The sequence below is a fragment of the Hemiscyllium ocellatum genome, chromosome 2 (genome assembly GCF_020745735.1).
Source record: "Hemiscyllium ocellatum isolate sHemOce1 chromosome 2, sHemOce1.pat.X.cur, whole genome shotgun sequence".
Taxonomy (NCBI): domain Eukaryota; kingdom Metazoa; phylum Chordata; class Chondrichthyes; order Orectolobiformes; family Hemiscylliidae; genus Hemiscyllium; species Hemiscyllium ocellatum.
In genome coordinates, this window is record NC_083402.1 from 29,754,392 (window position 1) to 29,782,168 (window position 27,777).

Sequence of the window (27,777 nt, forward strand, 5' to 3'; positions counted from 1 at the left end):
CTATATTGCACTGATTGATAGAAGATTTTCTGTTTGGCAATATGCAAATGAATTTGAACAGAAATTTGCACTATTTTACATTTTATAAAACTAGCACAATCTTAAGTTTAACCTGTATTAAGATTTCCAAATTGTGCCCAGATGCCAACTCAATCCCAATGTATATTTCAAGCAATGAAAGGTTACACAGCTGTGTAAAGTCTGGTTCACTGGGGCATAACATTCAAGAGCTCATTCCTGATGAAGGGCTTATGCCCAAAACGTCGAATTTCCTGTTCCTTGGATGCTGCCTGACCTGCTGCGCTTTTCCAGCGACACATTTTCAGCTCTGATCTCCAGCATCTGCAGTCCTCACTTTCTTCTCCATAACATTCCAGACCTTGTTGAAATATGATTCTAATGTGACTTGTTGATGGGATGGATGCGGAAGGGATATTTCCCATTGTAGAAGAGACTAGAATGAGGGGACACAGTTTCTAAATCTGGTTTTTCCCATGAGAGAAAATGAGGAGAAATTCTCTGCCTCAGAGGGCCATGAGGCTTTGGAACTTTATTCCCCAAGGAACCACTGTGGCAGGGTTTTGAATATTTTAAAGGTACAAGTAGGTTCCTTCTTGAAGAAAACCAAAACAGCTGAATGTGGCCCCCTGTTTCCCATTCCGAGGGCAGAGAGAGAGATCAGTAATGCAGGTTAAAAATGAGGGATAAGGAAACAATGTCAGGTTAAAAGAAATGATGTGAAAGACTTTTGTTTCTAATCACAATTAGAAGTCAATAATAAAAATAAATTAAAATTAAAATCCACATCAGTTTCAAATTAGCAAAGCTATTTGGATTTATTTCAGTAGAAACACATCATGAATTAGAGCTATAAATGGGTCCAAATGTCATCTGGATACACTTTACCAACTTGATCTCTAGCTTGGATTTTACTTTGCTGTAATTTCAATGTGGCTGAGTACACCAGTGTAAGACAAGCAAATTTCTAAAATAATTTCCAAGTTATGATACTTTACAGATATGAATAACAGATGAAACTTTGGGAAGGCTGCAAAATAATACTCCAAACGCTGAAGTGTGAAGCTTAGACAGCATATACTATATTAGCTGTTTTGTTAAATCCTCGGACAGGAAGGGAAATAGCATACAAACAACAGCAAATAGGGTCAAAGGGGAAAAGTGATAATAAATGCAAAATCAATAGTGCTTTATTTAAATGCACATATATTCAGAATAGAATAAGTGAATTATCAGCACAAATAAAGGTTAATGGGTATGAACTTATAATATTATGGAAACATGGTTTGAAGGAGATTAAAGCTGGGAATGAAATATTCAGGGTATGTAACTTTTCAAAAGGACAGGCAGTGAGGAAAAGGTGGTGGGGTGGCTTGTGGGTTTGAAGTGAAACAAGTAAGATAGCAAGGAATTATTTTAGATCAGAACATGTAGAATCCATAGGGGAACGAGATAAGAAATAATAAGGGGTGTTGATAACAAATAACAGACACTGGTGAGAGTAGTCGATAGGCCATTAACAGGAACTGTATTGTTGCACAGGGAATAAATCAGGAGATGATGAGGGCATATAAATAAGCAATATATTAATCATGGTGACTTTAATATTCATGTAAATTGAGATAATCAAATTGGCAAAGATACTACAACGAAGAATTCAGTGTATTCAGGACAGTTTCCTCAAATACGACGTTGTCCCTCCAATCAGAGATTGGGTTACTTTACGTTCAATAATGTGTAATGAAGCAAGCTTAATAATGACCTCAGAATAAAAGATCCCCCATGACACAGTGATGAAAGTATGGTGCAATTTAGCATTCACTTTGAGAATGAGAAATTTGGGTTTTAAAAATTTGTGCTAAGTTTAAGTAAAGGTGATTGCAAGGGTCTGAGGGCAGAGTTAGCTGAAACAGACTAGAAAATGTGTTTGACAGAAAATACAATTGATAAACAATGGCCTACCTTTATGAAAATAGGTAATGTCTCACAACAATGACATATTCCAGGATATAGGAAGAAGGATGCTCAAAACCAACCAGGGTTAAAAAGGAAGTTAATGATAATATGAAGTTGAAACAAAAAACATACTGTGGCAAAGATTTGTGATAAGCAAGAGGATTGAAAAAGTTAAAAAAAACCAAAAGATGACAAAAATAACAACAAAGACGGAAAAAAGTAAACTTGATGTTAAACTAGCAAGTAATGTAAAAATAGACTCTAGGAGCTTCTTTAAATATATAGAAAAGAGAAGTCTAAATGAATATAGTTCCCTTAGACAATGAGCTGGGGAAATAATAAGTATAATTCTGCTGCTGTTGATTTCCCATAGCGTCTCATGGATGCCCAGTCTTGAGTAGCAAGATGTGTCCAACATAACGCAACACTGTGGAGGTTATTCTCAATGTGAAGGTAGGGTTTTCCTCCACTAGCTTATCACAAATCTTTGCCATAGTTACTGACACTATCATGGACAGATGTATCTACAGCAGACAGGTTGGTAAGCATGAGATCAAGTATGTTCCCTCACCACTTGCTTCAGACCCAGTCTAGTATTATGTCCTTTGGGACTTGACCAGCTAGCCCTAACCTGGGAGAACCAGGAAATGGCAAAGGAGTTGAATAAATATTTGCATCAGTTGTTGTGGTAGAAGACACTAATATCATTTCAAAAATTTTTAAAAATGAGTTAAGGTGAGTAAGAAACAAATACAGAAAGTATCACTAGAGAAAAAGTACCAGAAAAATGAATGAGGCTATAGGCCAATTAGCCTCTGGTCCTGATAGGCTGCATCCTCGGATATTAAAGGAAAGTGGTTACAGCGATAGTGGATACAATGGTAGTAATCTTTTGAGAATTGCTAGATTTGTAAAGTCCCAGAGAATTGGAAAAGTACTAAAGTAACACTGTTATTGAAACAGGAAGAAAGGTAAGAAACTTATAGGCCAATTAGCTTAGCACGTTATTTGGAAAATTTCTAGAGACAATTATAAAGGATATAACAGCACAGCACTTAATAATATATTATACAATCAAGCGGACCCAGTATGGCTTTATTACTGCCAAAATTGATATCCATTTTTTGAGGTGGTAACAAGCAGGATAGAAAAATGGCAACTAGTATAAGCAATATATTTAGATTTCTAAAAGACATTCGATATGACACCATATGTAAGGCTACTTAATAAGAACAGAGCCCATTGTTTTAGAGATAGTATATTAGCATGGATAGAAGATTGGCAAACTAATAACAGAGAATTGGGATAGGCCACAAGTAGGAACAGAAGTAGGCCATTCAACCCATCTAGTCTTCTGTGCCATTCAATGAGACCATGCTGATCTGATAATCCTCAACTCTACTTACCTGCCTTTTCCCCACTATCTTTGATTCCCTTACTGGTTAAATAATCTGTCTATGTCAGCCTTCAAATGCTAAACAACCAGCCTCAACTGTCCTTTATGGTATAGAATTCCACAGATTCACTATCCTCTGAAAGAAGACATTCCTGCTCACTTCTGTCATAAATATGGAACACCTTACTCAGAGATTAGTCTCTCTGGTCCTAGACTCACCCACAAGGACAAACAACCTTCCCCCATCTACACTGTCAATTCACCCAGAGAATCTTATACTTTTCAACAAAGTAGTCTCTCAAACCTACTCAAACCCTCCTCATAAGATGGTACCACCGTACCTGAAATCAGCCTCGACCATAGGAAATAGGAATGGGAGTAAGCTGTTCAGCCTCTCAACCATGCTCTGCCTTTCAATAGGATCCCATATTCCTCACGGAGAAAGTGAGGAATGCAGATGCTGGAGATCAGAGCTGAAAATGTGTTGCTGGAAAAGCGCAGCAGGTCAGGCAGCATCCAAGGAACAGGAAATTCGACGTTTCGGGCATAAGCCCTTTCCTGAAGAAGGGCTTATGCCCGAAACGTCGAATCTCCTGTTCCTTGGATGCTGCCTGACCTGCTGCGCTTTTCCAGCAACACATTTTCAGCCCACATTCCACACGTCTATTTTCCTGCATTTCCCCTTTTCCTTGTAATCCTTGATTCCCTTATTGTTCAAGAATCCGCCTGTCTCAGCTTTAAACAGACACAAGGACTCTTCCCCCATAGCTCTCCGTGATAAGGAGTTCCAAAGAGTCACAACCCTTTGAGAAAACAATTACCTCCTCATCTCTGTCTTAAATTGGAACCCCTTTATTCTGAGACTATGCCCCCTGGTCCAGACTCTCCCATGAGGGAAACATTCTCTCAGCATTTACCCTGTCAAACATCTTAAAAATGCTATTTGTTTCAATGAAATCACCTCTTAACTGTAAGTAAGTACCTGTTTAGCCTTTCCTCATAAGACAATCTCTCCATACCGGGGATCATCCTGGTGAAACTTTTCCGAACTACTTCCAATTAATAGATATCTTTCTTAAAATAAGGCTTCAGGTTAAACATGGACAAGGAAACCTCCTGCTAATTATCATATACTGTCCTCCCATGGCTGATGAATCTGTACTCCTCCAAGTTTAATAACACTTGGACGAAGCACTGAGGGTGGCAAGGGTGCAAAATACACTCTGGGTGGGGGCTTTCATGTCCAGGAAGAATATGCTCGGTGGCAGCACTACTTATTGAGCTGGCCGGGTCCAAAAAGAATAACTGCTAGACTGGGTCTGTGGCAGGTGGTGAGGGAACCAATATTAGGCAAATATATACTGCAGATGCATCTGTCCATGACAGTATCAGTAAGAATCCTCGTGGAGATGAAATCCTTCCTTCACATTGAGAATAACCTCCATGGTGTAGATTGAAGTGGGATACAGCTACCAACTCAAGACTGGGCAACCATAAGGCACTGTGGGCAATCAACGGCAGCAGAATTGCACTCCAGCACAATGTGTTGAGACAGTTATGAGATGTGTTTTATGAAGCAAGGTTGGTACAGAGGCACCAAGCAATCTGCTCAAAGCTAATAAAATAAACTTTTTAAAGATGGAACAATAGAAGCAGCCTAAATGGGTAGGGTCACGCTCACACAGAACCAGGAATTTTAGGTTTTAGCTTTCTGCAGTTGCTGGAATGTTGAAGCTGGATGTGGAAACTCTTACTCCTCTCTCTGTTACAGCTAAAAGCTGGGATTCTCTTCCTCTAGAATTGCGTGCAAGACAATCTATTTTGCTGAATTCACCTTTGCCAAGGATGTGTTTTGGGGTGTTACTATATTGGAACCGTTAATTAGTTTTCGTTAATATACTTATATCATTTTGTTAAGCATTTTGATAGCTATAGTTAAGCCAAATTTTTTCTTTTATTTTTATTTTGTCTATATTACCAAGGTGAGCCCAGTGGTGAAGAAATAGTGCCTAAAGAGTGACACCTCCTACATTGGTGAGTCGGCTACAGCAGTGGCAAGGTGGTAGAGGAGGGGTAAAGGCACACGTGTCATTGGCGAGCTGGAATAAAGACAGAGTATGGAATAAAGACAGTCTCTTTCAACTATATCTTTTTATTCTTAAACTGTTTAAAATAGTGCCAAACTGTGGCAACAGTTGAAGTTTTTCCATTGTATTTTACTGTATTATTCACTGTAAAATGCAAGTGACAATAAATGATTCAATTCAATTCACTTGCAGTTCTTGCCATTAGCTAATTCTCTGTCCATGCCAAGACCATGGGTTCTCATCTTATGATTTAACCATTTGTAATATAATTTGTTGAATGTCTTCTGAAAGTTCAAATACAACACAATTACTGGTTCCCCTCTAAGTACAGTGGTTGAGACTTCCTCAAAAAATTCTAATAAATTACTCAGACACAATTTCTCTCTCGTGAAGCCATGCTGACTCTGCTTGATTAGAACATTTTGAAAATCATATTCCAATCAAGTTTGCTTTCTCAATAATTGATTCCAACATTTTTCCAACAATTGATATCAGGCTAATCCACCTAGTTATACACCTTTTGCCTCCCTGCCTTTTTGTATAGGGCTGCCACATTTGCAGTTTTCCAATCTCTGTTTTTTTTTCCAGAATCCACGAATTTTGGAAAATTACATCCAGTGCATGTAGCTACTTCTTTGAGAACCCTAGGATGTAAGCCATCAGGGCCAGGGAAGTTATCTGCCTTTAGTCCCATTGGTTTACTACTAATTGTCTAATACAATTTCTCCAGTAATGGTGATGGTACTTAATTCCTTCACCATATTCAACTGAACCTTTCCTGGATGCCACTAAGGCCAATGTATGTTTCCTTAGATAAGGGGGCCCAAAACTATTTACATCATTCCATCTGTGGTCTGATTAGTGCCCTGTACAGTTTCAGGAAAGCTTCCCTACTTTTATATTCCATTCCTTTTCAAATAAAATCCAACATTGCATTTGCCTTCCCTATTACCAATTGAACTTTGATGCTAGTTTTCTTTCTGTGATGCGTGGACTTCAACTCTCAAATCTCCCTTCTGTTGCTTTCTGCCATCATTCTCAATTTAAATAATATTTAAATTAGTAGCTCCTCTACTGTTCCTGCCAAAGTGCATGACCTCATATTTTTCCATCTGCTAAGTTTTCTCCTACTTGCTTACCTTGTCTATATCATTCTGCAGTCTCTGTGTCATCCTCACCATTTGCCTTCCCACTTGTTTTTGTCATTTGTCAACTTCTTTACAGTACATTCACTTTCCTTATCCATGTTAATAATACATTTCATGAATAATTGTGGCCCCAGCACGATTCCTGCGGCACACCATTCCCAGGTTACCATCCTGAGAATGCCCGCCTCATCTTGACTCTCCATCTTCTTAACCAATTCTCTAACCATGGACAAGAAAGGCATTTTCAGGATGGCAACCTGTAACAATTGGATTGCCATTTGGGCTCAGTACTGGGGCCACAATTATTTGTAATATTTAATGACTTAGATGATACAAGTGGTTGTACTACTGTCAAATTTGCAGATGACAATAAATAGATAGGAAGTAATGATTGATGACACACAGTTTATAGAGAGATCCAGACAGGTTAAGTGAGTTGGCAAAACTGAAGTGTGAGATATTACACTTTGGCAGGAAGAATAGAGGAGCTGAGTATTATTTAAATGGAGAAAAATTGCAAAAAGCTGCAGCACTGAGGGATTTAAGGTCCTCATGCATCAATCAAAGCCTGCAACAAGTTCAGCAGGTAATAGTGGATTGTTGGCCTTAATCTCAAAGGGAATAGAGTATCAAAATAGGGAACTTGCTCAAAATCCAGAGTTAGACCACACTTGGAATACTCAGAACAATTTTGGCCCCCTTACTTAAGGAAAGATATACTGCCTTTGCAGATAGTCCACAGAAGATTCGCTATATTGATCCTGGGATCTTGTTATGAGGAGAGGTTTGGCCTATACTCATTGAAATTTAGAAGAATGAACCTTTGGAAGAAAGGTTCATTGAAATATATCAGATTCTTCAGCTTAACAGAATACATGCTGAGAGCTTGTTTTCTCTTGTGGGAGAATTTAGGACCAGAGGGCATAATCTCAGAATAAGGAGTCACACACTTAAGACAAAGATGATGAGGAGGATAAAAGCAAAATACTGGATGCTGGAAATCTGATTCAAGGGATGAAGAAGAATTTATTTTCTCAGACGGTTGTGAATCTATGGAATTATTAACTGCAGAGGGCTGGAGAAGCTGGGACATTAAGTATATTCAAGGCTGACTTAGACAGATTTGTAATCATTATGAGAATCGATGATTATGGCGACAAGGCAGGAAAGTGGAATAGAGAATTAACAGCTTAAAACAGACTCAATGGGCCAAAGCCTTAACTCAGCTCCTATACCTTATAATGTTAAGCTAGTGCTGTGAAAATTGTGAGAATTTGTGGAATTGCTTCCTGGAAATTATAAAAGAAATGCATTATCTTCAGCCTCATCTTATAAAAAACTTAATGCATTTACCTAATATGTGGATGCACTGAGCTACACATTCTTTAACATGTGCAGATACACTTGAACTTGCAAAAGGGATAAATGAGTTTTCAAAGCAATGAAGAGAAATTATGCACTTACTGAAAAGTGGCTAATAGGGCCAGGAAGTCTGACTGAAAGAGCCTTGTCAGTTTTGCTTCAATTGCAGTTACTGTGGAGCACAAACTGACACTCCCTTCACAGTTGAACCTAGAAATAAAGTATATATTTTTAAAATCAAACAGAATCAGTAAAATAGGAAAACTGTTCATTTATTCCACTAAAATATTGAGCAGATGTGCAGCTTCTTGAAAAGTAACTCCAGACCCATTGTGGTTCACTTGTAACTAAAATGGCTGAGCAAGCCCCTCTTTCTCAAATGCAATTAACAATCCATATCCTATGAAATGTTTTCTTAAGTGAAGTTAATATAGGAACAAGTATTGACTAAACTCTGGGAAGAACTCTTTATTTTACCTCAAATGGGTGCTATGGTACGTTTTACATGTACCTGAGGTTGAAAGCGGAACCTCAGTTTTATATCTCATTAGAAAGGTGGCATCACAGAATGTGCAGCTGCTTCAGTCCTGAAGTGCCAGTCTACAGTCTGTTCTAAAGCTTCTGAAGTGAGACTTGAAACTTCTGATTCAAAGGCAAGAGTGTGATAACTGAGAGAAAGTTACTTGCATGTGCTGTGGGGCTGGTTAACCCGGTTATCTGGGTGGCTAGCAAGTGATGCTAATAGCAGCAAATCCAGTTCCTGTAATGGCTGAGATCACCACAAAGGTCCTGCCTTCTCAATGTCACCCCTTGCCTGAGGAGACGTGACCTGCAGGTTAAACTCAGTACCAGCCATCTCTTGCTAATGACAGAGCCCCCCCCCCCACCCCCTCACTGTGGCAATTTCACCGTTACCTGTAAGAATCAATATGAAATGCATTTGGATGCCAAACAATGCTCTGAGGATCTATATGTTGCAGTGGGAACTGAAAAGGAGGCTGTTACCTCCATTTTGAGATGGCTATTTTCATGTTGTGAGTTCAAATCCCACTTGAGTCTGAATCTAAATGGGCATTATCTAAATGGACAAGAATGTATTGCCAAAAGGCATAATAATAAAAGGTGTCAGAGATACTAAACAAAAACTCAATTTAACAGCTCAACTGCCTGAACAGCTCCCATGGCACTATTTAAGCAACCCCCCCCCCCTCAAGCAAAAATGCAAGCCACAAATGAACTAGACAGGGAGAGGTGTGCAAGGTTAAAGGTAATGGCCTGGATTTCCATCTTCAAAGATTGCAGCAGGAGTTAGGAAATGTCCTGGTTCAGTGCAGCTGCCCACAGTCCAGGAGGGTAGGTGTTAACAGGAATTGAACACATTGACCCCATAAAGAATTTGGAGGCTGTCACAGATGCTGCCAGCCCTCGAGGGGAAGCAGCCGAAAGGTCCGGCTCGGTGCTCTGAAAATACATCCCAGCTCTCTCGCTCTCACCCACTCCCCACCCAAACCACAAAGCCTCTCATTGGCTCTGTACCAATTTATGCTGCTCTACCCATTTCCATGGGTTCTCATGCCCTCCATACAAAGGTATGGCACTTCCATGCTAATTCACTCATGATACATTCTGCACATAATTAATAAATACTATCGTGACAGTAGATTGTGTCAAAAACTGTTAAAAAGTCGATCTTTCCTAACTTGTAATTTTTTTGAAAAAAAAATGCTACTTCCATTCAGGCCAATAATGGTGTCAATCAGCCAGGTCTTTTAAAGTGTCAATAGCAATAACTGCAAGTACTTGAAATCCCATTATCATAGAATCCCTTCAGTGTGGAAACAGGCCATTTGGCCCAACAAGTCCACAATGACCCTCCGAAGAGTATCCCACCCAGACCCATTCCCCTACCTTACTACACAACATGTCCCCTGACTAATGCATCTAACCTATAAATCCCTGAACACTATGGGCAATTTATCATGGCCAATTCAACTAAGCTGCACATCTCTGGACTGTGGGAGGAACCCAGAGGAAACCCAGGCAGACACAGGGAGGGTGTGCAAACTCCACACAGACAGTCGCCTGAGGCTAGAATTGAACCTGGGTCCTTGGTACCGTGAGGCAGCAGTGCTACCCACTGAGCCACTGTTCCACCCCTTAAAACCCTCCTCATCAGGGAATTGAACCCAGTCTCCTGCGTGACAGCCCGGGATACTAACCACTATATGAACAAGTAAATCGCAAATGAGGGCACGTGTGGGATCTTATGTAAATAAATATCGTACTATTGATAGATTAGAAATCCAAAGCTGTCAATCAAGAAATGTTTTCTCTGAGGCACAGCTATTTCAACACTCTAACAGGTGTCTGAACTCTCAGCCAAGAATGCATCATTGTTAATGCAGAGGTGCCTCCCAGAGGTTCTTTGTCGGAGATGATTTTTCTTAACTATGACTGAGTTCTTGTCTACCTGTTTGTGCAGATAATAAAGACCCAGGTATATGCCTCAAAGGATAGGGACTCCCCGCATACCCTGACCAATAACATAATTTTAAAAACATGATTATATGGTCATTCAGTTTTCTGTTTGGGACATCTTGCTTTGTGGAAAATGCTAACTGCCAGTTCCTGGACAACATCAATGATGAATTCAAATGGAATCCATTCCTTAATACTCGTTTTTAAATGTTCTAGGAAGTCTTTAGTATTTGAAAAGATGTTACATAAATACAAATGTAACTAATTGATGCTATGATACCCATCAGTAGTCAGCAGGTTAATATCTTTTGACAAAATTCAACACAGAACCAGGGTCCCAGGTTTGATTCCAGCCTTGGGCGACTGTGTGGAGTTTGCACATTCTCCCTGTGTCTGCATGGGTTTCCTCTCGGTGCTCCAGTTTCCTCCCACAGTCCAAAGATGGGCAGGTCAGGTGAATTGGCCAAGCTAAATTGCCCATAGCAGTAGTTGCATTAGTCAGAGGGAAATGGATCTGGGTGGGTTACTCTTTGGAGGGTCGGTGTGGATGATTGGGCCGAAGGACCTGTTTCCACACTGTAGGGAATCTAATCTACAGACCTGACCCTTCTCTCCATTTTTACTGACATGATAAAACTGCATTACAATATAGGAGACAGTGAGGTCTGCAGATTCTGGAGACCAGAGTTGAGAGTGTGTTGCTGGAAAAGCACAGCAGGTCAGGCAGCATCCGAGGAGCAGGAAAATCAACATTTTGGGCCAGAGCCCTTCATCAGGATATTGCATTGCATTAATCATATATTGCATTGCAATATATGTTCACTCACTATCTGTGTCTTGAAATAGGCAAAGCCATGGTTTGTACAGCCACAGCTTACGTCTCAGGATTGTTTACACAATTCTGCTGTCGAGTTGACAGTAATTTTGAGGATGAGTTAGCTTCTTTCAAAGTTGACTTTCTTTGGTTCTCTAGCTTTAGAAATATGGAGGTGCATCAGAATGGCAGTGCAATAGAGTTAAGCACATTGTCAGGAGAGAGGAACCACTAACTTGTGCTTTGGGTTGTTCAAGATTTTATGCGGAATTCCCTTTTCACTTCGATCTTGAAAGTTTCTGAGGAAGTCAATGTACTTGATCCCAGATTTGCTGTTTTCAAGACTGCATCTTGCCAAAAACAGGTTAAAATGTTCATCTTTCAGGTGGAGGCCAAAGATTGCCAGGACTGCCAGAAAGTCTCTGTGTAATACCTGGGATTGCAGATGGAGAAAAGCATACTGTAAGTTTATATAGAAAAAAATCTAGGTTAAAATAGATGTTAACATTTGGTACAAAGTGCTTTACGTATATAAACTGGTTGGACGGTACTTACTAGTTGGAGATAGTACTCTGTTTTAATATGATGATACCCTGCTTTTAAGAAAAGTTCTGCCTATGGATACCTATAGTTTGTAGTCCTGTAATAACTGCAGTGCTGGCAGAGAGTTCATTTATAATGCAATTGCCAGCTTGAGACAAATAACACCAGACATATGCATCCCAACTGCAAGAAAATTACACAACATGTAGAAGAAATTCTGTGCAAGTTTGCTGATACAAAAATGTAACTCTTCATCCAGCAGATATGATTTTACTGTTGGACAGCGCAAAGGACAAGATCTGCCTTGCAATTGAGTACAACAAAATATTGGGATGATAGAAACCAATATCCTCATTCCCTTCGACAAACTCTGTTCCCTTGCCCTTGAGTCTACCTTTCTTCCTAGCAACTGCTTAACCAGATGATTCACAACCTTCATGTAATATCTGACCCTGATTTCAATTGCGTAGTCAGACAATTACAATGACTCCATAGTTCCAGCCTAGTATCATCATTCTGCCCTTGGGCTAAATACGCCTATAACTAGAAAAACAAGGACAGAAGTGTTGCACACCCAATTTCCCATCACCAGCCAGGGTGCTGGTTACCCGCCATGGATACAACATCCAAGTGATTTTCATGGAAGAATGATCAATTCAAGTAGCTAAAAAAATCAACTGAAGAGTTTTCTGAGACCACTCTATGCTTCTGGATTTTTCCAGGCTAGGGGGCATGGGGTGCAGGGAGGTGACAGGAGAAGATTTAAAGGTGCATGGTGGAGAAAGTGTTCTATCCCCTATCCCCACTCCCACATAGAGCCACATCTTCAGCCACTACTGTCCATGGGAAGAGCTTCCCCTACACATTGAAGACCTTGGCAGCCATGGCCAATTTTGTTTTCAAAATTTTGTAGTAACTACTCACAGGTGACTTTGAATGACTTTTTGGTGACTTTTCTTTCTCCTACCGACAATAGAAGTTCCCACCTTAGATGGTTGGTCATTGATCTCTCAGGGCTGAAGGTCTCCTCATGGACCTCTAGACTTGGCAGCCAACCCAGCATTTGTTGGACAGCAGTCCCCGAATTGGCCATTCAATCAGCAGAACCCTTAACAATCACCTTCTGGGTCCTGGCATCAGCTTGTATGGTTCCCTGATTCATATTTCCATACCAACAATGGTATTGAGACCTACAAATACATATCTAGCTCCTTCTCTCAACATATCTGCTCCAGAAAAGCTCTTTTCAATGTCTTGACTACAACAATGCAATCTTGGCCAGCCTTTCACATACTACCACCTGCAAACCTGAGTTCATTCAAACCACCATTCCGTCTACCCTAACTCTACACCAAGGTCCACATGACATCTACTAGGAGCAAATGAGGACTGCAGATGCTGGAGATCAGAGTTGAAAAGTGTGGCGCTGAAAAAGCACAGCCGGTCAGGCAGCATCTGAGAAGCAGGAGAATCGATGCTTCGGGCACAAGCCCTTCCTTTTCTAGTGCCACACTTTCTGACTCCACTCGTATGTTTCCACTGTGCCCGCAGCTTTTGTGGGTTAGCAATGTGCTGATTTTAAAAGTTTCATCCTTGTTTATAACTCTTTTCCTTTCTCTGTGATCACCTCCAGCCTGCAACACCACCCCTCCCTGAGATCTCTGTGCTCAACAAATTCTATCCTTGTGAGAATTCCAGATTTTAACTATCCCACCGTTGACAGCTGTGCTTTCAATTGTCAAAACCCTAAGCTACGCAATATCCTCCTTTTTTCGCCTCTCCCCCTCTGGGTCACCCTGAAAACCAACGTTTGGCTTAATGTCTTCTAAGGTTATTGTCAAACAAAGTTTGACAGTGATATGTGTAAAGTGCTTTGGGATGTTCCATTCCATTAAAGGTACAATGTACACTCACAAGTTGTTGCTGTTACAAACAGATGTGAAAAGTAGCCAGAAGATTCAAATGACACAATAGTAATGTCCAAGCATGATTTGACTCTAAGCTAAATTTCAACACAATTCAATATCCAGCTCACTTTAAATTACAATTACTCTGCCCTTGCCTCCGATCCTCCTTATCTTTCTCTCCCGTTGACCCTCCACCCCAGGATTCCACCCCCCCCACCCCCCCCACTCTGAAAAGATACATATTTTATTATTGCTCCTAGTCTGCAGTGTTGCTGTGTTGTGAGCAGTTTCACCATCTGGTGCGGTACTGTTGCTCCTGGCCACTGTTGTAGGAGGAAACCATTTACTTGACTGAAAGGACATGGTCTGGTGGTTGGTTGGAGGGGTGGGGGCTGAGGGGAGGTGTCACACGCACAATATCCTACCGGCCAGCAAATCTTGAAGAAATATCCGAAAATTCTGTCTCCAAACAGTTCTTACCTTGCCGGTTCCCTCTGGGTCATATTTTTCAAATTCTTCTTTCATAAGGTTATAACCTTCCCTGAACTTGTCTCTTAGCCATTTTTCAATATGAAGAGAAGCGTTCCGTTCATGCTCTGCTTTAGTCAGGGTCCTGGTCAGTCCTGGAAAGAACAGTAATGTACACTTTGGGATAGTGGCATAATCTAATTGTGGCTTCTCCCCAAAAAGGCTTCATGAAGAAATTCAATTGATTTTCTGAGTTTTGTATTACTCAGACTTTATAATCACAGCTTTATTTCAGCAAAGGCCTTGAGGAATCTTTTAGAAATGTTAGCAAAAAAAAAAAATCAGGTTCTGGGCTTTCTGATTGTTACCATTTGATTTTTTTTTACCATTCATGTGAATCTATCATTGGCAAAAATAATGCCAGAAATATACATTAGACCTTTTCAACAATTGCATTGATTTATTGAAATAGTTTAAGATACCTTCTTATTTTGTGATTACAGGATCTCTAACACATCATAAAAATGAATGTGTTAGATCTTGGATGACAAACATTTATATATGATACATAAACTCATACATATCCCTCACTACCTCTCCTTTGCAAACTTTATGAAAGCAGCTTATCACTTTATTTGGCTGGAGAAAATACAGGCATTAGAACAGTTCAATGGAAGACATGCTATTCCAAACAATTCTACACAGATCATCAATTTTACCCTAGAGTCGTATGTTCAGTCTTCCACTTTGTCTTGTCAATTAGAATAAATCAATAAAATATCATCCATCTCTAAGCATCAGTCATTGCAGTCATTGTGTGATAAAGGCTTTGAAGGATATCATTTGGCCCATTAAGTCCATGCCAGCTTTTCATTGAGCATTGCAACACCCATCCCAGGCCCTGCTGTATCCAAAGAGCCAGTAAGTTTATTTCCCACCAGTACCCATCCTATTTCCTTTTAAAATCATTCATCATCTCTGTTTCACCATCTCAAAGGCAGTGAGCTTACTGCACAATAATAATTTGTTTTCACATTCTCGCAATGACAAAAATATTAACTCTGTGTCCCCTAGTATGTGCACCATCAATTAAGGGAGGCAGCATTTTTCTGTCTACATTATCCAATGCCATCATAACCTTGGAGACTTCAATAAAATTTTCCCTCAATCTCCTTTGTTCCATGGACAACAACCCCTGTCTCTCCAGCCTAACCTTGGAGCTAAAATCCTTCATCCCTGGGATTATTCTGGTAAATCCCCTTTGCATTCTCCCAAGGATTCTCACAGTCTTATGAAAGTGTGGTGACCAGAAGTGAATGCAATATTTTAGTTGTAGCCTAGAGAAAGATTTATGCAGATTCAGCGTTACTGAGCCACAAGTCATATCATAATCAATAATGTACTATTGCATGTTGTGGTTTTGAATTCAACATATTATGTCGATAACATGATCGTTTCAACCTGCATTATATCCATCAAATCCAAAAAAGAAGGCAGAATAAAAAACTTTGTTCTTCTATATTGTGACACATTTTGGGGGTCATGTTAATAAAACTGATGGGCTCAGGTTGGACACTGTTTTTAGCAGGTTTTTAATTCATTCACAGGATGTGCTGTCGCTGGCTGGGCTATCATTTATTTCCTATCCCTAGTTTCCCAAGAGAAGGCCATGGTGAACTATCTTTCTGAACCACTCTGGTCCATTTGGCATAGGTAGATACACAATGTTGTTAGGGATGGAGTTCCAGGATTTTGATCCAATTATTGAAGGAGCCACAACATATTTCTGACTCAGAATGGTGAGTGGCTTGCAGGGGAACTTACAGTAGATGATGCTCCCAAGCATCTGCTGCCCTTGTCCTTCTAGACAGAAGTGGTGATGGGTTTGGAAGATGCTTTTTAAGGAGCCTCTGGAGTTCAGCTCATTTTTCCAAGCTGAATCAAAACTGTAATGTGGTCAGGAGCTGATTAGCCCTGCTTGAATCCAAATTGAGTGTTGCCAGCAGGGTGTAACTAAGCAAATCCTGTTTGATCACTTTGTTGATGGTCCTCTACGCCACTTTCCTGATGATTTTATGTAGTATTTTGCATGGTTGTCTTTGTTCTCCTTTCATATGAAGAACACATCTGGGAATTCTCCGCATTGTTGGGTATTTGCTGATGTAGCTGTACTTGAACAGCTAGGCTGAGGAGTTCAGCATGTTCTGGAGTGAAAGTCTTCAGTTCTATTGCCAGAATATTGTCAAAGCCCAAAGCCTTTACAGTATTCAGTGCCTCTAACCATTTCTTGATATCACACGGAGTGACTTGATTTGGTTGAAGACTGGCATCTGTGTTGCTGGGGATTTTTGGAGATTGTCAAGATGAATCACTCACTGGACACCTGGCTGAAGATTGTTGCAAATACTTAAACCTTATCATTTTTACCGATGTACAGGGCTCCCCTATCATTGAAAATTAGGGTGTTTGTGCAGACTCCTGCTCCAGTGGGTGGTTTAATACCACTATTCACAACTGGGTGTGGCAGGGGAGCACAGATTAGATCTGATTTGTCCATCCGTTGTAAGATTGCTCATCTCTGCTTATGCCACTTTCTAAGATGCTTGAACACCTGTACTATACCTTTATTAGGTTGAGACCTGATTTTTAAGGGATTCTGGGTGTTGCTCTTTGCATGCTGCCTGCAAGGCAGAGCCAGCAAAGGTGGTGGCATCTTGAACATTGTAAACAGTCCATGAGTGTAATCATGTCAGGCCTTTTTGGCACTAACAAGCAGAACTTTGTAAGGTCAACAAGGCTGTGTTTGCTTTGGTTTCAGTGCCCAGGTTAAGCCAAATGTTCCATCCAGTTCCATTCCTTTGACATTTTTGAGCTTTTTGATATGACTGAGTGGTTTGCTAGACCATCTCAGGGGACTGTTGAGAGTCAATCATAATTACTTGGGTCTGGAGTTACATGTAGGTCAGATCAAAATAGGGCAGCAGATTTGGTTCCCTACAGGACATAGGTGAACCAGATGATTTGAAGTTGGGTGGGACTTAAACCAAGCATGCAATCCAACCCTGACAATTCTGAAGAAGTCAAACAGATTCAAAGTGCTATCTCTGTTTCTCTCTCTGCAAATGCTGCCATACTTGATGTATTTCTGTATTTACTCCAATCCAATCCTGTCAGTTTCCGAATGGGAAGATCAGATTAAAATATTTCATAACTGCCTTGGAGCTACAAAGTGCTAATTACTCGACACTCTGGCCCAACCCCTCACATGATAGATCTGGCACTTACTTGCTGAGCCTTCCAAACTCATTTGATCAGATAACTTTCCAGCAGAACCTTCATGGTTATGTGCTGTTCCATTCCTGAATTCAGCTCCAAGCTTTCTCATTAGTACATCTCCTTTAATAACACCAATACCGTCAGGATCATATCTGTTGGAATGGCAAGCGACATGGTAAAGGAATTAGAGAACAGTCTGGAATCAAATCATAGACTTAGTTCATAGAATTGTTAAAAATAGGAGCAACAGTAGGCCATTTGGCCCATTGTTCCTGCTCCTCCATCCAATAAAATTGTGGCTGATCTGATTGTGGCTTCACTTTCCTGCCACTCCATTGACTTTCATATTAAATTTGGACTTGAATATATCCTCCACTGCTCTTAGTGGAAGAGAATTCCAAAGATCAATGACGCTTTGAGAGAAGAAGTTGTTCCTCATCTTCAACTCAAACATAAGACCCTGTTGTAAAAGGCTGTGAGTGGTGCAGGCCATCAGAACCAGAGGACTTGCCAGTCTTTAGTCCCATTACCTTTCCGAGGACATTTTCTCTAGAAATCATTTTCTCTAGAAACTTACTCCCACCCTCATTCCCTCTTGATTTTCTATTAATCTTGGGATGCTTCTAGTCTACTGTGAAGTCAGATGCAATGTACCTGTTCAAAGTGTCTGGCACTTCCTCATTACTCATTATCAAATCTCTGATCTCACCTTCCAAAGCAACTGATACTCACCTTAGCTACTCTTTTCCTTTTTATATGCTTGCAAAAGCTATGACCGAGGGATTTTATACTTCTGCTAGTTTTCTCTCTTCACTTTTCCCCTCTTTATTATCCTTTTAATCATCTTTTTTCTGGTTAAGTGTTCTCAATCCCCAAGCTTACGAGTCTTTACAATGTTGTACACTCCCTCTTTCAAATTGATATTGTCCTCAAAGTCCTCAGTTGGCCACAGATAGTGCGTCCTTGTAGAATCTTTAATTCTCAAAGGAATATATTTTTGTTGACAGTTATGGAATAACGCCTTTACCATCAGTCATCATTCTCTACCAAACTGGTTTCTGACTGCACTTTACCCAACTCTGTCTTCATGCTCTTATTATTGTTTTTGTTTAAGACTCTAGTTTCAGATCTGCATTTCTCACAATCAGATTGAATGTGAAATTCCATCATACTATTATCAAGAAGACCATTTACAATGAAATCATTAAGTAACCTCTCCTGATTATACATTACTAGATCTAAAACAACCTGCTCCCTCATTAGTTCCAGAACATACTGCTCTAAATAACTGTCCTAAACACATTTTATGAACTCATCCAGTAGACTACCTTAATGATCTTGCTTCATTCAATCAAGTTTAAGATAAAGATGTAAGGCCATAGAGGGAATACTGTGTGCAGTTCTGGTCTCCACACTATCAGAAGGACATTACACTGAAGAGGTACAGAGGAGAGTCACCAGGGTGTTGCCTGGGATGAAAAATCTCAGATATGACTGGATAGGCTGGGTTTGTTTTCTTTAGAGCAGAGGAGGCTAAGAAGCCTGCCTGGCACACTCTCCTCATTCCTGATGAAGGGCTCTGGCCCGAAACGTCGAATTTCCTGTTCCTTGGATGCTGCCTGACCTGCTGTGCTTTAACCAGCAACACATTTTCGGCTCTGATCTCCAGCATCTGCAGACTTCACTTTTTACTCGGTTTCTTTAGTTCCACAAGAACAACTGGTCCAGAAACAAAGTCTTGTTGACCAACTATTCAAGGGGTAACCAGTAGGGGCTTAATTGATATTCATAGCCCCAGGGTTAAAACCAAACTGAAGAGAGTTAATGTCAACTGAAAAGAAGCCACAGACTTATCACAACCAGAAGAAATGCATTCCATTCCTATGATCACCAAGACACTTTCTCTCACACAGAATTGTCAGTGCCAATGTGACTCTGGGAGAGTAACATGTCTGAGGCAATGTTCTATCTCAGCTTCTACTGAGCAGCTATCTTCCATGATGAACATTCACCGGATTAAAGTCATCTTGATGAGATTATAGGATGACTACATGAATTAACAGGTAAAAGGTCTTCTATAAAGGAAATCCAGAAGTTGAAATGCCCTCTAACTAAGATAATGAATGAGCTGCCGAGTTTATCAACACTAATATTCTCCATGAAGGACATGCAAGCGATTAAAGCTCCTCCAGTGGACAAATGATTACAGAAAATATTAGAATCAAAGCCAACATTTCTCAAGCCAAAGACATATCAATCCTCCAAGTTAGAAGGGATTGCATTTTGGAAGAGTTGTGCAATCTTCAGATCACTCCATTTGTGAAATCAGAGTTTTAGACGTGATGGGTAGTGGTAAATATAAATGTAGTTATATTCATTAATGCATAAATGGTAGCAACATTATGGGAAAAAATGCCTTGGGTAGATATTCTAATCTTATTAAAGTTGCATTGGGCTCCATCTATTCTTCTGGCATCACACAGGCTATGGGATTAAAATCAGGCAGACATCCTTGTAAGAGATCCCAATGAGGTCAGAAGAGACAGTCCTGGCTCTTGATAGTCTTAAGTAATCATGTTTAACTAGTTGTATTTTTGCTATCATGCAATAAACTACTTCGCACTGTGTAAAGCAAGTGTCCTCTCTTGTTAAGACTCACCTATGGTCTATCCCATGCCACTGATACTGAGAAAGGCCCAACTTAGAAAGAAGGAATAGTGGCAACACTATAACTCAACTACCCATAGTTCAATTTCAGAATCAGTACACTCATTTATCTTGCAGTCTGTGTACTCGTCTATACAGACCACCCCTTGCCATTCAATGGTGTTAATCACTATCAATATCCTTGGGATTACCAATGACCAGAAATGCAAATGGACTCAACAAATAAACACAATGGCTGCAATCGGAGGTCAGAGGCTACGAATATTGCAGCAATTAGGGACGAGCAATAAATGCTGACCAGCCAGTAATGCCCACATCCCAAGAAACAATAAATAAAAAGAAAATTGAATCTATTAGATGCTTGCAACATTCAACATTTTGGATCCTCTTACCTGCCTCTCTTCCACTCGTACCCTCCTCTGCATTTAAGTTTAAATCAACCATGAATCAGATCAGAGTAATTATAGTCATGAAAGCAAAGCATACAAGACAACTGGGCTAGTGGGCTGAGGGATTGTATGCAATACTCTAAATGTGACCTTCCCAATATCTTAACAACTATAACACAACGTCCCACCTACTGTACTCAGTGCTCTGACCAATGAAGGCAAGTGTGCCAAATGCATTCTTTGCCACCCAGCCACAGATAATTGTGAGGTGTTGCATAACACACACCAGGGCAGGATTTACGCAGTTAATGGTAGGGGTAGTTAACATATTGGGAAGGCCACATTTGGAGTACAGCATACAATTCTGGTCATCGTGATATAGGAAGGAAAGGTGCAAAAAAGGATTTATGAGGATGTTACTGAGACCGGAAGGTTTGAGTTATAAGGAGAGGCTGGATAGGCTGGGTCCTTTTTTCAATGGAGCATAAGAGGTTGAGGGGTAATCTTATAGAGGTTTATAAAATTATAAAGGGCATAGGAAGGGTGAATAGCTAAGGTTATTTTCCATGGGTAGGGAAGTCCAAATCTTCAGGACGTAGGTTTAAGGTGAGAGGGGAGAGAATTAAAACAGACCTAAGGAGCAACTTTTCACATGTAGGGTGGAGCACATATAGAACAAACTGCCACAGGAAGTGGTAGAGGCAAATTCAGCTATAGCATTTAAAAGAAATTTGGACAGGTACATGGATAGGAAAGGTTTAGAGGGATATGGCAAATGCAGGGAAATGGGATGAGTTCAGTTTAGGAAAGCTGTTCGGCATGGAAGGGTTGGGCTGAAGGGCCTGTTTCCACGCTGTTATACCTCTGATACTCTGGCTATGAACTTGCGCTTTGCCAACATTGCACACAAGGGGAATGACCTCACTTTGGGATAACACTTTAATGTTTGCTTTTTGGATTACCACATTCCTTACATATGGGCAAGATGCATTTGTGTTAGAAAGGATAAGGTTTCTAAGCAAAAACTACAATTTGTAGTTAATGTTTACATCAATTGAATCAATTGAATTTTGTTCCCTACAGTCACAGAAGCAATCAATATTTCAGAAAGAGTGCAAATCTAAGCTCATTTTTGAAATATTCATTCCAAATACTGAACATTAGCTTATCTAAAGGATTCAATTCAATCTAAGCTTTGTAAATGCAGGGCTATGGGGAAAGGGTAGGAGACTGGGTCTGGGTTTGACGCTCTCAAGGTTGGTGCTAACTCAATAGGCTGGAAGGCATCTTTCTGCACTGTAGGGGTTGTATGATTCTAGGATATTAATGCGAGAGACAGGAGACTCAAGACTTCGAAAGTCCTTTTGGTGTACTGTATAATACAGTATTTTGGAACACAATGAGAGGACTGCAAATTTGAAAATGATCTAGATACACAGAACCTCAACATTGACTGGGATTTACAGGATGCCGGGTGGGGGTGGAGCCTCCACCCACTGCACACAAGAACCTGAACAAGAAGCAGCATTGGAAAGGTTTGGGAATCTCCCAAGGTTGGCAGCTGTTGCTTTTTAGACACTTCGGTGATATGGTATAGAGTTGATGTTAAGATTCAGAATAGCAATCCTTTCAGCAATAGAAAGAGTGCTATCTGGGAGCCCAAGCTGACGGTGTGGATTTGACTGATGAAGAGAAGCCAGTTTCTCACTTCAAATGGGCACCATGTTGAGCAGTTTGAGAATGTTTCCAATTGGGAGATGAAGGATCCAGCATTCCTTCACCCCACATCTGGGCCTCTTCTCTTCTTCAGACATGGATTCTGCAAATGCAACTGAGATGCTGCCAGTGTTTGTCACTACCACACAAACTCGAGCATATCCCTGTGACCCTATGAACTCTAATAGAGTCAGTGCCAGAGGTCAATGCATTTCTGCCAGAATATCTCATCTATGGGTTTTTAGAATTAAATTCATTATTTCCAAAACTCCACTGAACTTCTCGTTCATCTTGCTCACATTTTGAATGGATTCGCGTCAAACCTATGAGTGTCACTTAATGGAGCACATGTTAGAAATATTAATGCTTTGCTGCACATCATTTTCTATCTATCAATGTTTTGAGACTGAAGATCTGAACTTTTGGTAGGTAATGGGGTGGGGGTTGCAGTAATTTTATACAATTTGACCTAGCAGCTCTTCAAAGCCTTCACTAGTCAGAAGAAAAACACAAACATCAGCATAAAGTAATTCAAAAAAACACAGAAAATTTCTTTTAAAATTGTTTGCGATAGACATTTTTGGTGACAAAACTATCTTCAAAATATTGATTCAATACTTGAAATCAAATATTGCAATATTGGTGAACAAATAAACACTTGATTTATGCAAAATGCCTCTGCTTATTATTTGCTCAGAATCTATAATCTGTAGTTTAATATTTTCACTGTACTACTGGAACTCAAATTAACAATGTCCAATTAATTAAGCATTTATTTACAAGCTTGTACCTTCTATATTGAACACACACATATATATGTATATATATTTTATATATATATATATGTGTGTATATATATATACACACACACATATATTCTACCTTCTAAATGAACATTAAATGAGGAAAAAGGATCAGATGAATGATCCACACTAACTTTCTCCACAATTTTTCAAACTCGTCATCTTCCATGTGGTACCCCAGTTGCTTCAGCATGTCCCTGAACTCAGGAACCAGGATCCGAACAGGCCCTTCAATGTTCTTCTGAGGCAGAATTTCAGTCAGGTCCAAAAGCCTAATGTTGGAGAGAGAAATACAGATAGAATCAGGAGAAAATATGCTTCTCCAACAGAACAGAACAGGATTTCATATCATACCTACATGACATTTAATCAGTCTGGAAAATAAATCTCAAATTAAGGCACAATAGTGCAGATGCTGGAAACAAACTCAAAGAATGCTGGAGAAACTCAAGCATCTGTGGTTCTGAAGAACAGTGACACTGGATTCATTGCCAGATCTGCTGAGTTTCTCCAGCAATCTCTGTTTGTTCCAAAATAAACCTTTCTGACAACTGCTTTTTAAGTTGCAAGATTCATGATGACAGACACTAGGCTTTCTTCATTCTTTGTTATACCATCTTAACTTTGGAGTACTCACACACGAACACATTCTCTGCATGGTTATGTTTTCTATTTTGTATAAAGAAGACATGGGAAAAGGTGTGAAAAACATTTACAAGGATGAAACCCAGAGCTAAATGGTTATATGCATTGTGAATAACTTAATATGACTATAGGTTTGTAGGTCGAAAGTGTGGTGCTGGAAAAGCACAGCAGGTCAGGCAGCATCCGAGGAGCAGGAGAATCAACGTTTCGGGCATAAGCCCTTCATCAGGAACCTGGAATTAGGAACATTGAAGAGCTTATGCCCGAAACATTGATTCTCCTGCTCCTCGGATGCTGCCTGACCTGCTGTGCTTTTCCAGCACCACATTCTCAACCCTGATCTCCAACATCTGCAGTCCTCACTTTCTCCTACATATCTGCATGTGCAGCAAATATGGATTTGGAAATAAATCCACTTTGTAGTCAATTAAAACATATTCTTTGTTCAAAATAGAAGCTGGACATATTATCTGGTCTTAAACAGATATAATGAAGAATCAAAAGTGACTTCATCGGAAAGTGCCTTGAGTACAATCATGTTATTACAATGACTATATGTACTAAGGTAATCAATCGATTTTAACAATTATTAAGTGAGTAACACTGCAGCGTTTTTGCTTAATTTACAAAGGATTTTTCCTACTGTTCTGCCAATATTTAATCACTGGCCAACATTAAGGATTAGATAGGGTAGACAGTGAAAGTCTTTGTCCTAGGATGATGGCGTCAGCTTGTATGAGAGGGCATAACTACAGATTAAGGGGTGATAGATTTAAGACAGATGTCAGAGGCAGGTTCTTTACGCAGAGAGTGGTAAGGGCGTGGAATGCCCTGCCTGCTAATGTAGTCAACTCAGCCACATTAGGGAGATTTAAACAATCCTTAGATAAGCACATGGATGATTTTGGGATAATGTAGGGGGACGAGCTGAGAATAGTTCACAGGTCGGTGCAACATCGAGGGCCGAAGGGCCTGTTCTGCGCTGAATTGTTTTATGTTCTATGTTCTATTACTAAAATACATGATGTGGCCAGTATCTCACTGCTTTTTGTGCAAGTTTACTGTGAACACATTGGCTCCAGTATTTCCTGAAATAAAGCAGTGATTATGTTGCAAAAGCACTTTTGGGATATCCCACAAAGTTTGCAAAGGGTGCTAGAGAAACGTAAGCTCTTACTTTCCCTCTTTTTGATTTGTAAATAAATAAAACAGATTTTAAATACTTGCTGCCTTATTTTCTGAGCGCTGCTTATGAATCAGTCAAGCATATGGATGAAAATAGATTTGGAAAGTGCTGGAGAAATTCAGTAGGTCTGGCAGCATATGTGGAGAGACAAAGAGAGTTAACACTTTGAAACAAAAATGACTCCTTCAATTCTGCAGTTGAGATTGTATCCATTCTTGAATGCTGCCAGACTTGCTGAGTTTCTCCAGCATTTTCTGTTTTTTTATTTCATATGACAAGCATTTGCAATATTTTGCTTTCATTTAGGCAGATGAATGATCTCTGCCATGATTCCTACCTCTGCTTTACTTTATCCTTCAGCTGCAAGTGCACCTGGGAGGCAGTTGCCAGAACCTTGTCACTGTGTCGGGTCACAGGATCAAGCCAAGAGGCTGCTCTCATTGAGATAGGATCTCTAGCAGCCGCATAAAAGTCTTCACATTTAATGACTGTCTTTTCATTGAGCTTGAACCTGAATAGAGCGATTGTTAAAAATACATATACCATTAGTATTTATTTGCATCTTTGGTATGATGTTCCATTTCAGCTTTTTGCTACATTGCAGCTGATGCTATTACAATATTGCTGGTTTCAGATAGAGTCATAAAATGTTTACAGCACTTAAAGAAGTCTGTTGGCTCATCCTGACCATGCTGGTCAATCTATCTATTCTCATCCCAATTTCCAAGCCATTGCCTTTGGATGCTATGGTGTTTCATGAGGTCATCTAAGAAGCTCTTAAATGTCAGAGTGTTCCTGCCTATACTAATCTTTCAGGCAGTGGGTTCCAGTTACCCAATCCTCAGTGTGAAAAAATCTTTCCTTCGAAGCCTCCTGCACCCTATCTTAAAACTGTGCCCCCTAGTTAATAACCCCTCTACTAAGGGGAAACTATTCTCCCTATCGAGCCTGCTGATGTCCCTCAGAGCTTTGTGCACCTCAATCAGATTCCCCCTCAGCTTTCTCCGCTCTAAGGAAAATAGCCCCAACCAACCTAGTGTCTCGTCATAGCTGAATGACTCCAGCCCCAGGCAACATCCTGGTGAATCTCTTCTATACCCTCTCAAGTGCAATCTCATCCCTCTTATAGTGTGATGACTAGAGTTGCAACACATGACACCAGCTGTGGCCTAACTAGCACTATACGTAGCTCCATCATAACCTCGTTGATATTGCTCAGGGTGCATGGCCTGAGGAAATATCATTTTTACCTTGTGAACGGTGATCTGGTTAGGTGCTGCGTAAAAGAGTGGAAGAAGCAAAATCTTTCAAAGGGGAATTGGCTAGAAACTTGAGGAGCAAACTTGCCTAGACTCTGAGAAAAGAGTTGGGGAGTAGGATTGATTGAAGAAATCTTTCAAAGAACTGATCCTACCATGATGGGCATATTTTGCTGTATAGTGATACCATGAATGAGTTAAATGGGGTGAGCATCTCAGTTAAAGGATACAATAAGAATCAAGTCCCAAATGGAGAGGATATAGGCTGGTACAGAAAGTAACACATCAGATTCAACTCAGGCAGATTTTTGAAAGGTGAAGAATGAGCGAGCTGAGATGAGATACAAATTAGCACACAGGTCTGTAGAGCAACAATGAGATGTTTAAAGATTGCTTAATTTTAACATCCCATTGATAAAAGTAGACTATTTTGATTTTCAGGTGGTGATGATGGATAAATTGAGACTTAAAACAAAATCAGAATTCAAGAACCGGCCACATGAAGCCCTTACAGATCAGCACATCTATACTATATCAACACTGTACTGATATTGTCATGAATATTGCAATATATTGACTATTAATATTTAATTATATCAACTGAGTCAATATTTAGGACTTTAATTTCACCTTTAAATGAACTAGCACCTTCTGCTTTTAAGCAGCTGCAGAGACTACTTGACCTGCAGGTTGGCTAACCTCCAGAGGGAATAAAAAATGAATGCAAAAACAACATTCTTAAGCAACTGATTGGCATTAAGATAATTGAAACAACAACAAGTAACAGACATTTCAAAAAAGAAAACTTACCGAAACCCATTAGGCAAAAGGAAAAGATGCTGAGGACCTTCCTGTCTGTTTCAATAGCAACTTGATAGCTTTGACAATGGGAGACCTAAACTCCTTCATCCCATTATGTACCATGATCAACAATTACATGATTGAAATTCCCTCTTGTGAAAAGCTTTGATTATAAGTTTGTTCAGTGGCTACAGAAGTTTTGAGTAAATCTGCAGCATCTCTCTCTCAACAATTATTTCAAAATTGGCTCTGACTCTGTTACAGTTTGTTAAATCACAGAGATGGAAAAGTTAAAAACTTAATGCACTTCAAGCATCATAACACCCATCTTAGAAAAGCATTGACTGTAATTTAACAGAGGCTGCTGGCACTGGCCATAACCTCATCAGAACCTCAAGAGTTCCCAAAGAAACCACAGAATATCATTCATTTTACTCATGGACATTAACCTTTTTCAATTCCACTTCCTCCCAGTGTGCAACTTTTACGGTTTAATAATGTTTATACTTTCAACTGAATGATTTTTTTTAGAAAGTGAGATCTGGTTAATTTGGTGCTTTATAGTTTTACACAAAGTCAAGCACATATTGCAGTGAAAATAAATTATTTTTAGAAATTCAAACTATTATGATCATCCTTAGGAATGAAGAGAGAGGAATTTATTCAACTCTCCAGATTTGATTTAACAATATACAATCTCTGCACTCTACTGGTTTGCTCTGTATTTGGATATTGTAGTTATGCTGGATAACTTCCACACTGTACAAAATTGAAACCTGCAAAGTACTGACGTAGAATACCTCTAAGATAAGACATCCACATTGTACCACATTAGTACTATATGGACCACTGCACATA

General features: G+C 39.8%; 1 protein-coding gene across 1 annotated transcript in view; it reads right to left on the reverse strand.

Moving 5' to 3' along the window:
• The window catches only part of si:ch211-197n1.2 (EF-hand calcium-binding domain-containing protein 6), a 105,831-nt gene that overhangs the window by 48,575 nt on the left and 29,479 nt on the right, over window positions 1-27,777 (reverse strand). Inside the window, exons 6-11 of the mRNA XM_060833940.1 lie at window positions 25,197-25,370; window positions 23,163-23,300; window positions 17,463-17,605; window positions 14,190-14,332; window positions 11,496-11,692; window positions 8,070-8,177 (exon numbers count right to left, since the gene is read on the reverse strand). Of these exons, the coding sequence (XP_060689923.1) occupies window positions 8,070-8,177; window positions 11,496-11,692; window positions 14,190-14,332; window positions 17,463-17,605; window positions 23,163-23,300; window positions 25,197-25,370 (903 nt within the window). The remainder of the gene's footprint in view (window positions 1-8,069; window positions 8,178-11,495; window positions 11,693-14,189; window positions 14,333-17,462; window positions 17,606-23,162; window positions 23,301-25,196; window positions 25,371-27,777) is intronic.